The sequence below is a fragment of the Tenrec ecaudatus genome, chromosome 4 (assembly GCF_050624435.1).
Source record: "Tenrec ecaudatus isolate mTenEca1 chromosome 4, mTenEca1.hap1, whole genome shotgun sequence".
Lineage (NCBI taxonomy): Eukaryota > Metazoa > Chordata > Mammalia > Afrosoricida > Tenrecidae > Tenrec > Tenrec ecaudatus.
Genome location: NC_134533.1, coordinates 68,012,115 through 68,025,441, shown reverse-complemented (window position 1 = coordinate 68,025,441; position 13,327 = coordinate 68,012,115). Strand labels below are relative to the sequence as shown.

The 13,327-nt window shown below is 37.5% G+C and overlaps 1 protein-coding gene and 1 non-coding gene across 2 annotated transcripts; one reads left to right on the top strand and one right to left on the bottom strand.

The window, feature by feature from the left end:
* Positions 1–2,909: 2,909 nt before the first annotated feature.
* Positions 2,910–3,854, top strand: LOC142446890 (olfactory receptor OR51C1-like). The gene has a single exon (XM_075548624.1). The coding sequence runs from the start codon at positions 2,910–2,912 to the stop codon at positions 3,852–3,854; it is 945 nt and encodes a 314-aa protein (XP_075404739.1).
* Positions 3,855–10,453: 6,599 nt separating this feature from the next.
* Positions 10,454–10,620, bottom strand: LOC142447358 (U1 spliceosomal RNA). The gene has a single exon (XR_012784096.1). It is a non-coding gene; the product is annotated as a U1 spliceosomal RNA (small nuclear RNA).
* Between the last annotated feature and the right edge of the window lie 2,707 nt (positions 10,621–13,327).

Sequence of the window (13,327 nt, the reverse complement as noted above, 5' to 3'; positions counted from 1 at the left end):
TCCACAGACATTCTTCTCTGGAAAGGGATAAATTAAATCCATCAATTTGCATAGTGTTCCAATCATGAACATGTTTGACACATTTGAAAGATGCTGTTGGCATCCTTGCTTTGCCAAAAATCATCATCTACTGGCAATTTTCTATGCTGCAGCATCTAGCACTAGGCCTTTCTTTACATAAAGGGTTTCTAATAATATAGAAAATCAAAGTGCATATTCCTTTCTGTATACTTTGTTTTCATAATGTATATTTCTTGGGATCTGGATGTAGCTGGATCCTCTTGCCCTCTTATTCTAAATCCTTTTTCTAAAACCCTTAGGCATATTTCCAATTCATGTCCAATTGCACAGTGACATATTTTACCATTACATTTAAGATTTGTTTTGAGTTCTTTGATTGGGAGAAGAACACAGAAAGAGTATCAGTTTCCTGGTTGTCTGGTCCCAACATATACCAAATCCAGGCTAGCTTTAGATTATTTCTAATATGGACTTTAGTTATATTTTACTAAGTCATTTTTGCCCTATCCTTCCACATATATTTTTGTAATGCTTTATTATGTCAAAATTTGTGTATTGCTAAATTATAGTAATATTTTATCTTCTTTCTTGATAAGCTTTAATAAACTAATGAAGATGACAGTTATTAGTATTTACTAAGTCTTTATTAAATGATAAGCAAGGTGCTATGTGATCTATGGGTGTTATCACCTATTCTCATTGACTCATCCCTATCTTACAGATATTTTTCTTTCTTTTTTTGCAATATTTTAAAGTCACTGTACTGCATTGATTTTGATTATTTTCTTTTCCTTTTTATTCTTCTTAGCCTAAAACAAGATCCATCTAAATTTTCATTCAAAAACTGTATATGTAGATATATATAACTTACTTGTGTATCTTCTCTCAATGTTTATTAATACTCTGTGCAAAATTTCTAGCCTAGTTCCCAGTTTTCAGAATTTCAGTTTGACTAAAGGGCTTACCTAATAGTTTACACATTCACAGTTTAACTCATAGCACCCATACTTAGCAACAGTAGTTAATTTTCTGCCCTTTTGAAAACACAGAGTTTCAAAAATATACCATTTACAGAATATAATAATTTTCTCAAATAATTCTGATAAAAATTTATTTGGGTAAATATTCATTTAAAAATTCACTGTATGTCAACAAGCCATCCAGGATCGTTGTTTTTCTTATTTTTAATAAAATAAGATATATGGGTCCAGGATAACATTTTAAGTCACCTATAAATTAAAATCCTAAAGAAAGAGATATGCCTACTGGCCACTTTTCAGTTTGGTCCTGACTCTTGAATTCCCAGAATTGAACTACAGAAATGGAATAAGGGCATGTCCTGTCTTTTGTTTCAGTCCATTGTCATTCCCCATATTTAGGTATACTTAATCCACATCCAAAATGTCTACTTTTAGGCTATCAGATTTACTATGATTACTTATAGTCCTTTCTCTCTTTATTCCCTTAATTGTGTTGATCATTTAATAGGTTGTGTGAATGATAGGGTATAAATCAGGTAGTGCTGAAAAAAATTTCTTTCAACAGGAGGTCATTTGTAAATCTTAGAAAGAAAATTCTGATGACAATATGGAATGTGAATTAAAAGAATTACGGAAGAGAGAGAAAATTGGTGATTAGTAGGTGACAAATAAGAGTAGATCTGGATTTCTTGCTTTGTCTGACCCAGGGTGCTAACATAGATCTGTAGAGCTAACAATTGAAGAGGGAAAATATAATTCGACAAATTACTGGGGAACCATGGAAGATTGGATTTTGATGCATGTTAGATGTCTTGTTGGGTTTCATTTGGCTTTGAAAAATCAAACTAGAGAAACAAAATAATAATATATTAGGATTTAATAATTTTGAGATTCTGAAATAAAAATAAATACTCGAAAGTAGTAAAAAATTTAAATATAATCCATTGTATATAGAATGCTTATTGTATATAGAATGCTCATTGTATATAGAATTGAAAGTGTATACAAATAGACATATTCAGGAAATAGCAAACTAATGTTCAACCTGCTGTATTTTTCAATAAATATTATTTCTACCATTGATAAATTAGGATTATAGTTACCAGTAATATGTGTAAGAGCTTATTATTTGCTAAGAGTAAGTCTTGATTTATATCCACATCATCCAATGCATATATGATCATGAAATAAAATTATTTCAAGTATAAACTATTAAGAATTTATATAGATTAAGATATTTATAGATCTCTCTCATATTTGTTTTATATACTGATACAATTTCAAACTATTAATGATTGAAGTTGAATTAAAATGTAGTGTAGTTTCTATTAACAGGAGCTCTAAATTAGTTTTTCTTTTCTCTGTTTGATTCCATGCTTCACCTCACTCAGGTATTATGATCTAAAGGAATTTACCTAAACTGTTAAATTTATGCATCAACATGTAATCTGTAATAATAATAATACCTATCTGTAGATTTCTAATGAAACTCTAATGAAATAACATGTGTATAATAGTCAGGGCACTCTATGGGACATGATCTGATAATTCGTGCAATATAATATGTCCAAATAACTCTAGAAGAGGTCAAAGCACAGCAGTGGCAGTTTACATATATGTTCTCATTCCTTGTATGCAAGGATTAAGAATAGGTGAAATTCATCCTGGTAACAGAAATCAGAATATTAGATACTATTAGAGAGTACATTGACAAGAATTAGGAAATCTTTTGGCTTGCTAACAATGTTCTGGGAAGTGCTTACATGCATACATACAAATGCAAAATTTTACTGAACTATATTATAACTTTTTATTTTATAAAATGTATATTTAACTGCAACTAAAATTTTTAATTCTTAATTTTAGAAAATCAAGATCTTACAAGAAAATTTTGTTCTGAAAACCATAATGTCAATTTTCAGTAATTCCACCTCTCCCACTTTCCTCCTGACGGGGGTCCCTGGACTTGAATGGGCTCATGTCTGGATCTCCATCCCCTTCTGCTGCCTCTATTTAACGGCCCTTTCAGGGAACACCTTGATCCTGTTTGTAGTCTTCACTGAGGCCAGCCTTCATGAGCCCATGTACTATTTCCTCTCCATGCTGTCTACTACTGACATTGGCTTGTGCATCTCTACCTTGATTACAGTGATGGGAATATTCTGGCTCAATATTCGAGAGATCAGCTTCAAAGCTTGCTTATCCCAGATGTTCTTCATTCACCTGTTCACTTTCATGGAATCCTCAGTGCTCTTGGCTATGGCCTTTGATCGGTTTGTGGCCATTTCTAACCCTCTAAGATATGCTACCATCCTAACTCCGGCCAGGATTGCACAGATTGGCCTGGCGGTCATTACCAGGGGGACTGTGATTCTGACCCCATTAGTCTTGCTCCTTACGCGTCTCTCATTCTGCCGCAGCCATGTGCTCCACCATTCCTACTGCTTCCACCCAGATGTGATGAAGCTTTCATGTTCAGACACAAAGATCAACAGTGCATTTGGACTAACTGCAATTATCTCGACTGCTGGAGTGGACTCCATTTTTATCTTGCTCTCTTACATCCTGATTATTCGCTCAGTTCTCAGCATCGCGTCCCCACAAGAAAGGAAAAAGGCCTTTAGCACCTGCATCTCACATATCACTGCTGTGGCTATCTTCTACATCCCTTTGATCAGCCTGTCTTTTGTTCACAGGTTTGGTAAACGTGCCCCACCCTATGTACCCACCCTCATTGCCAATATATACTTGCTGATCCCTCCTGTGATGAACCCTATCATCTATAGTGTGAAAACAAAGCAGATTCAAAAAGCTATGCTTAAGCTCATATGTTCCAAAGGTACTCATATTTAACAAGCTCTGCTCCCACCAATACCTTTTTATTTACAAAGCAGTTAATATTTATCACAAATCGAGCTGATATGGGTAGAACTAGGCATCAACTAATTCAAACAGCTGAAGAGTACAATTATGCTTTCTAAGATAATATTTCATTTTCCACCACTAAAATATTAATTCCTATTCTTACTACCTCTCAGCCACTCAATTCAAGTAGCTGATTAACTCTCTATGCTATTTCTACTAAAAATTCATTTACTTTTAAATATTTTAAATGTTCAGTTCTATTAAAATTTTAGAATTAACAAATAAACACACCTGGAAAATGTTCTTCATACAATCCTTTCCATAGTAGTTAAAAATTGGGCCCAGTATTCCTTCAAAAGTTAATCTCTCAGTACATAAGTGCTCAGTATAAGAAAAAGAAAAAATGAAATAATTTACTAACTGTTCCTTCATATATAAATATATATGTATATAACTTCCCTATTGCTGGGTTTGATTGTTGACTGAAAGTCAACCTTGGCTCCTACTTTACCATCTTAAAATTCTACATATGTATCAAAATTCATCTTTAATGATCTTCCTTATTAAAGTTTTCATGATCACTCTAAAACAATTTTATCTCTTATTTCCTTCACATAATTAGTCTTTAATAATCTTTTATCTGTAACTTCTTTGTTTGTACATTCATGTGTGTATGTGTATTTGTATATGTGCAAAAATATAAATAATAGATAGAGATAGAAGATAGGTGATAAGTATGACAGTAATTATTATAGCTTCCACAAGGCTTCAATTTTGCTTATGATAAAAATGTTATGAATTACATGGATGTTTTGCAGCACACAGAATAGGCCAACAAGAGAATTTTTTAATTGAATGGAATATAATAGAATATTAAATATTAAATAGAATATTAAACAGAATAGAATACTTATAGAATAGAATATTAAATAGAATATTAAACAGTCCATCTGAACCATCTCACAGATAACTCAGTAAATTCCATTGCTTGGCACAGATTCCTGTTATCCTAATCCCATAGCATTCAACTTGTATTTTCAAGCAATTGATACTAGTTCTGTCATGACAAAACCATGTAATTGAAGAACAATTTGAATCTGAAAACAACCTCTGGAATTTACCCCAAGTCAGTCTAAGCCCACTTGGCTAAAAATAATTTAAGATATAAATGTGTGTGTGTTTCTGTAGATGTGTGTATATCAGGAGCCTTGATAGGGGAGCCTTCCTCCAACCCTGATGCCAAATTCTTCTTCATATAACCCAACTTCTCCAATGATTTCCCCAGATTACACATTAAACAAGTATGGTGAGAGAATACAAGCCTGGGGAACACCTTTCCTGACTTTAAATCATGCAGTGTGTCCTTATTGTGATCTCACCACTGCCTCGTGCTCCATGTACAAGTTCCAAATGAGCACAAAGAAATATTCTAGAATCACCATTCATCTCAAAGTTATCCATTAGCTTTTCTAATGAAATATAAATAAACATCTTCCTGATATTCTCTGAGGCAAGATTTATCTGATACCAACAATGATATCCCTCATTTTCAAGTCCCCTTCTGAATCCAGCCCACACTCCTGGCAGTTTCCTGTTAATGCACTGCTGCAATCTTGTGGGGTGGTCTAAAGTAAAGCTTGACATGTGTGCAATATCAGTGATATTGTTCTGTAGCTTCAGCATTCTGTTGAGTCATGTTTCTTTGTAATAAACACAAATATTGATCTCTTCTAGTCAGTCAGCCAAGCAGTTAGCCATCTTCCAAATCTCCTTGTATGGATGAGTGAGTGCTTCCAGTATTTTTTCAGTTTGTTGAAATATTTCAGTGTGTATTCCATCAATTCCTGTAGCCTTAATTATGGTTAACGTATGTAAACATACATCTTAAATTGAATATATATACCAAATAGATGATATATGATATATATGTATTATGACTATTAGCAATTCTTTTTGACTTACTATTGACTTACATATTAAATTCAATATAAAAATATATACCACTTTGAGTTAGTTTATTTTGCCAACCTGGCCGATAAACACATGTGGGGTTAATTGAAGGGTGGAGGGATAAATGGCTCGGTGAGCCTCACCTTTCTAGTTATCGGGTCTCTTGCTTCGTGATGGTCAGACGAGGGTGCAGCTGCCTTAGCCAGTTCCCTGCTTCTGCTAGCAAGGCTCACTTCCTGCAAGATATCCCCGAGGAGAAGCCACATGGACCTACCCCAATGAAGGCTTGGGTGCTGAGGCAGCCATGGGGAGACCCTGCCAATGCTGAAATGCTTACACATTCACTGACTCGACTATCTTCCTGAAATCGGCATCATTGTGAGATGGAAAAGGACTTTGTGGATTGGTGGTGGATATATGGGTTAATGTTGGACTTGTGGGCTTGGCAGCACTGGGTTGGGATGTTTTATTGATGTGCACTTAACCTTTATATAAAACTCTCTCTCATACATGAGTTTCTGTGGGTTTGTTTCTCTAAAGTAACTAACACACACATATATGGTATATATATTTAAGATTTTTATATCTGTATATATGTATATATATATGGTAAGTAAAAGAAGAATTGCTACAAAAAAATCAAACAAATCTATGTTTTTAACTATTTAATTGTGAAGCTATTATTTCTGAACATATCCTCCATTTAGATCTATGCACTTGTGAAAGGAGTGTTTCCATTTTTTCTCACCCTTCTCCAAAGTAATCTACATCCTGATATACACCATGCCAAAACTCAGTCCCAGAAGGGACTCAAATATTTTTCCTTTTCAGTGTTCTTTGAGTTTGGGGAACACAAAGAAGTTTGAAGAGGCAAAATCAGGGGTATTTGGGGATGGAGTTTGCTTTTCCAATAAAATTCTCACACGATAGTCCTTGTTACCCTTAAAGAATGAGCAGTTACACTGTTATGATGAGGGGAAAAAATCCCTTGGGAAAACTTTCCTCCACTTTGCTCACCAATGAGAATTTTGATTTCCATAAAACTTTTTTCTAATAAGCACCCATAAAATTCATGTGTCCTTTGAGAGAATTAATCAAGATTACTCTTTTGAGATACGCCCAAGCCATTCACCATAACTCTCTGAGTTAACCTTTCTGCTTATATAGATAATAGACAGATAGATGGATATACATTTAACAATGCCCTCTGAAGCCACATTTTTGGTGGGACCTTTCTTTTGTAAGGCATCCAAACAAGACAAAAGAAAGTATGTTACTGAGAAAACTTGTCTATGGACATCCACTAATTAGCATGGCATGTTAAACACATTCTGTTTGGGAAAAACCTGCTCATATACAACTGGTACCCAAGTAACAATAGGTGTTTGTGTTTTTATATTTACTCTCAAATTGTTATTTGTTTCATAAATGGTAAGTTTCCCCGAAATACCTGTTGCTTAGGGAGAATTCACTTCATCCAGTGTAGAATAACAAGGTAATGATAGGGGAGATGAAGTCCACCAGAGAGGGGATGAAGTCCATGCACCACAGGGAATTACAAGAAATACAAGAGCTAATGGATGATAACACAAGATCATAAATCGCAAAAAATGACTAAAAGTGGAAGAGAATCATACCAGTGATTTCAAGGACAATCAGGCAGACAGCAATGAAAGGGAAAGGCAGTCAAACCAGATAATCAAAGAGGTGGAAGAAAACCAGAGATCAATGACAGATGCTATGAAGAGGCAAAATATTTGAATAACTGATCTACCAGAACAAGACACAATGAAGAAGTCAACAGCTAAATTAGCCTCTCTGCCGATAATCCCAAGTGTGTCTCAGGGTAAATGTTAACTGTGTATTAAAGTTTATCAGACCTGGAATGTCTACTAGAGAAGTTAAAATGAGTAATTTCTAGAGAATTACAGGCCTACAATATAAAACAACAAATTTTATGTAAAACAATGTACCACTTTGGGTACAAAACTACTGACATAATTAGATTGCCAGGGAGGTTAGTGAGGGAATTTCTGAAAGCAAAGTTCCTGCTTTAATGAAAGAAAATCAGACACTCATACAGGAATCAGAGAGGATACCAATAAGACTAAACTCCAGGTAGAAATCAGGAAGAAATATAATAGTTAAATTATCCAAATCGGAGGAAAAAGATAAAAATTTAAGAGTAGCAAGGAAAGAAAGGTGTTCACATACAATGGTATTCAGGCAAGAATATGCTCAGATCTATCAGCAGAAACTAAGAAGAGGAGGAGAGAGTATAATAACATCTTCCAAAAGCTGAAAGAAAAAAAAAAACTGCCTGACAATCCTTTACCCTGCCAAAGTATCTATCAAAATAGATGGCAAGGTCACAATGTTCTAGGACAAGGAAAATTTATCAATCTATCAATATTATACACAACATTGAGAAGAAAATTTATGAGTCACATGACAATGTCCATAGATGCAAAAAAACCTTTGATAACATCTAGCATTCATTCCTAATTAAGACACTCAAGAAGATAGGCATGGAAGGAAAATTCCTCAAGTTAATACAAGCTTTCTGTGAACATTAACAGCCAACAAAATAGTCAATGGAGAAAAGATGAAAAAAATCCCACTGAAAAAGGGGAAGGGACAAGGATACCCCTTGTCCCAACTTCTATTCAACATTGTATTGGCGGGCCTAGCTAACAACATAAGACAGTGGAATGTGTTAAAGTTATCCAACTGGGAGAGGTGGAGGTGAAAGTATCACTATTTGCAGATGACATAATCCTATAAATTGAAAATCCCAAAAGCCCCACAACAGAAGTACTAACAGTGAGAGGAATATGGAAATGTGGCAGGATACAAGATCACCAAACAGAAGTCTATTACTTTGCTATATATATCAGGCATGACCATGGAAGAGTAGATCAAGAAGGTAGTACCTATACAATAGCCAAGAACAAATGGAAACATCTAGGGATATACCTAACCAAAATAAACCAGAAGAGATTTATACAAGGAAAATTACAGAACCCTAGTACAGAAAACGAAAAGCAACCTCCACAAATGGAAGAATATCCCATGCTCAAGGATTAGAAGACTCAATATAGTAAATATGACCCAAGGCACTATATAAGTTTAATGTTATCATTACTCAAATACCAATTACCTTCTTCAAAAAATTGGAAAAACTGACCACCAACATCATATGGATAGGAAATAAGCCCAAAATTAGCAGAGAACTCCTCAAGAAGGACAAAGTTGGAAGGCTCATTTTGCCTGACTTTAAAACCTACTATACAGCCACAGTGGCCAAAACAGCATGATATGATGACTTATACTCAAACAACGAATAAGAACTGAAAACCCAGAAATAAAAGCATCATCATATAGACAACATATAGATCAACATATAGATATTCCACAAGTGGATCCAAGTGGTCACCTAGGGAGCTCCCAAGGCTCCTTTAATATTCCATTCCAGAGAAGAGAGCTCCTCCAAGGCTCCAATTTTTTTCCAGGGTCAGGGGAAAACAACTAATTCAAAATTCAAGAAGGCAAAATGACTCCTTTATTTTTTCCTTCTGCTAGTGGCAAGTCTATTCAAATGCAAATATCCTGAGCACTCAAGGCACTGGGTAGGGCTTACCTTTTCTAACATTTCTTTGCAGGCATTTTCTACTAACCCATTTAATAGATCTAATACTATGGCTGAAGGCAGTGAGCTTATAAACTCTCTATGCATACTTCCCAATAACCATTTCTATAGCACATTATATCAGTAACGATGGAAGAAATCAGTATAATCCTAGTACAGCCAGATCCTAAACACAATTCTTAAATTGTGTTCTAATTCAATCCTTTCTTATCTGAACTATCCCATTGATATGCAATGTGGCCTTAGGCCTCTGGCTGCATTAAGCCATGGCCTGGCTTTCTGTCAACCATTTTGACTAAGTGGCATGGCCTCAGAGAAGATCAAGGGATAATTTTTCCCCTTAGCTCAAAATTTACATTCATCACATTCATTTTTGTGATTCAGAAGAAAATGACCAAAGACAACTTCTGGGCATCAAAACCTTCACTTCCCGGGTCCTTTCCAGAAAGCAATCCAGTAAACCACATGGCCATCTCTCCCCTTTGGCTAGACAAAGAAGAAAAACTATCACAAGGAAGAGGTCACTCAAGCTTCCAAGCTCCATCTTCATGATTTGTTTCTCTAGTACCCCATTCCTATGTACCATAATGTATTATGCTGGGTTAACTAGAGAAACAAATCCAGTGACACTCATATATGTGAGAAAGAGCTTTATTTCAAGAAATAATCATATATCAAGAAGACATCCCAGCCCAGAGCAATTCAAGTCCATAAGTCAGATACTAGTGTATAAATCTAACACTAGTCCATAAGTCCCTCTTCAGACTCACGCAGTCACATACAATGATGCAGAATACAGGAAGATCACAGGCCAGTAGGTTCAAAGTCAGGTGGATCCAATGGTGCTGGCCACATAATAAGTCTTCAAAAAACCTTTATGAAAGTAGTCAAGTTTTAGGCTACAGGGGCGGTGCTTATATGGCCATGGAACATGTGACTGGGCTGCCTTGAGTCCATATAACATAAAGTAATCAGGGATTGGGAGAAACAGGGAAGAGCGGGAACGCAGTCCCCCACTACCACAAATTATGCAGTGGATGTTCCTGCATTTGTGGAAATCGCAGGGGTCTGGACACCCGCAGTGCAATGGATGAGCCTTGCCCTGGGAAAACCACCTTCCTGCTCATGGTGTCTCCCCACCTGCCAGACATGATCAGAGGAAACCTTGTCTCTGAAGATGGAAATGGAAAATGATTAGAGGAGAGAGACTGAAGGTGCACTGACTCTGCACACAGCCCAGCCCTTCTGAAACTGTGACCAAAGTTCAAGTTAATACCAGTGAGTAATGGTCACTGGAGAGTAATAAGAAGAATGCTTCAGGAGAGGGAAAGAAGGATATCAAGCCAGTGTCAGATGAATGCAGTGTGCCGGCAAGGACTGGAAAGCAAGTAGAGGGGCCTGATGGCTCGGCCCCCATACCAGCTACAATGGCCCCTCACCCCAGAATAATTTACTTGAGAGGATAGAACTGAAGCTGCAGCTAGGGGAGAGGGGCCTGTTCGATCAGAGCAAATGGGAGCAAAGAAGGGAGAGGAAGGAGAGTGGAGCACATCCTGGCCCATCAGGCGTGGAGGACGATATCACGACTCTGAACAGCTAATGGACAGAGTGAACAATATGGCTGATCTCACTATGAGACATGCCATCCCTTGATGACCCAGGGCCCTAAGGGGGACAACACTGGAGACTTAGGGCTGGGACTGGCCCAGACTGACCCTGTGACACTGAGGAAAATCACTAAAAGCATGCGGCAGAGGAACCATGGGAACAGAGCAGGGAGCCCCTGCTCTGGGGCCAAACCATATAACCCCATTGTACCTCACTGAAGGACACGTCTAGAGATCAAAAATCAGACTTTGATCTATTTACAGGTTTTCCTTTCTTTTTAATTTTTTTCCTTTAAATTAATTTATTCTTCTATGTGTAATTGGTTTCCTTTTTAATTGTCATAGCCATGTTCTCACTCATCGCCTATCTTGTAATGACCTGATTTTTGGTGCATATAATTATCTCTACATAAATATCTAGATAAGATAGACTGGATGAATAGTCTGGTGGAAAAATCCACAGGACCTATGGTTCTGGGTGGACGTGGGAGAGGGGGAGGAGGGGGCAAGAAGGTGGTGTTTTCCAACCCAGGGACAAAGGAGTAATAAGTGATCCAAAATCAGTAGCAAGGAGGGTGTGAGTGGCCTGATAGGGATTCAGCAAGGGCAAGGTAACTGAGAGAAATTACTGAAACCCAAATGAAGGCAGAGCATGATAGTGGGACAAAAGGAAAGTAAAAGGAAATAGAGGAAAGAACTAGGTGACAAAGGGTATTTCTAAAGGTCCAAAGACTGGAATGTACACATGTTAATATATTTATACGAGTGTAGGGAAATAGATCTATGTGCATATATTTATAGGTTTAGTACTAAGGCAGCAGATGGACATTGGGCCTCCACTCAAGCATTTACTCAATGCAGGAGCACTTTGTTCTATTAAATTGGCATTCCAGGATGCTCACCTTCCCAACACGATTGCTGAAGAAAAATGTGTGCATACGCAAATATGGTGAAGAAAGCTGGAGGTGCCCGGCTATCAAAAGATATAGCATCTGGGGTGTTAAAGACTTGAAGATAAACAAGCAGCCATCTAGCTGAGAAGCATCAACGCCCACATGGAAGAAGCATACCAGCCTGTCTTACCACAGGGTGCAGAAGGGACCAGTTATCAGGCATCAAAGAACTAAAAATCATATCAATGGGTGCTCACCTCCTTGATATGATCAATGAAGACAGGCGGGTGAATAAGCAAATGTGGTGAAGAAAGCTGATGGTGCCCAGCTATCAAAAGATATAGTATCTGCGGTCTTAAAGGCTAGAAGTTAAACAAGTGGCCATCTAGTTCAGAAGCAACAAAGCCCACATGGAAGAAACACAACAGCCTGTGTGACCACGAGCTGTTGAAAGGATCAGGTATCCCAGACACTATCTCTTTTGATAGCCGGGCACCATCAGCTTTCTTCACCACATTTGCTTATGCACCCATTTGTCTTCAGCGATCCTATCATGGAGGTGTGCAGTCAATGATATGATTTTTTGTTCTTTGATGCCTGGTAACTGATCCCTTTGGGACCACTCGATCACACAGGCTGGTGTGTTCTTCCATGTGGACATTGTTGCTTCTGAGCTAGAGGGCCGCTTGTTTATCTTCAAGCCTTTAAGACCCCAGTCACTATCTCTTTTGATAGCCGGGCACCATCAGCTTTCTTCACCACATTTACTTGTTTACCCACTTTGACTCCAGCCGTTGTGTTGGGAGAGTGAGCATCATAGAGTTCCAATTTAATAAAAGAAGGTATTCATGCATTGAGGGAGTGTTTGAGTAGAGGCCCAAGGTCCTTCCGCCATCTTAATACTTGACCTATAAATATAGACACATAGATCTATTTCCCCATCCTCCTATATATATTTGCATGTACATGTCTTTGTCTAGACCTCCATGAATGCCCTTTGACTCCTAGCTCTTTCCTCCATCTCCCTTGACTTTCCTCCTGCCCTACTACCATGCTTTGTCGCCACCTGGGCTAGAGTATACCTCTTCTCTAAGCAACCTTACCCTTGATCATTTCCCACCAGGCCTGCCACTCCCCCTTCTCTACCATTTGGGGTCCCATGTTTTTCCCTTGTCCCTGGGTTTGTTAACACCACTTCCTTATCCCCCTTAAACCCCACCCCAAGTCCCCCCGGAACTGTCAGTCCCATTGTTTTTCCTCCAGATAGTTCATCCAGCCTGTCCTATTCAGACAGACCTGTGGAGACACTAACATGCATGAAAACAAGACAGAGGAAAACAAAGCAACAGTATACAACCAGAC

What these genes read in the sequence shown, in the direction of transcription:
- LOC142446890 (XM_075548624.1), top strand. Translation starts at nt 2,910, where the DNA reads ATGTCAATTTTCAGTAATTCCACCTCTCCCACTTTCCTCCTGACGGGG.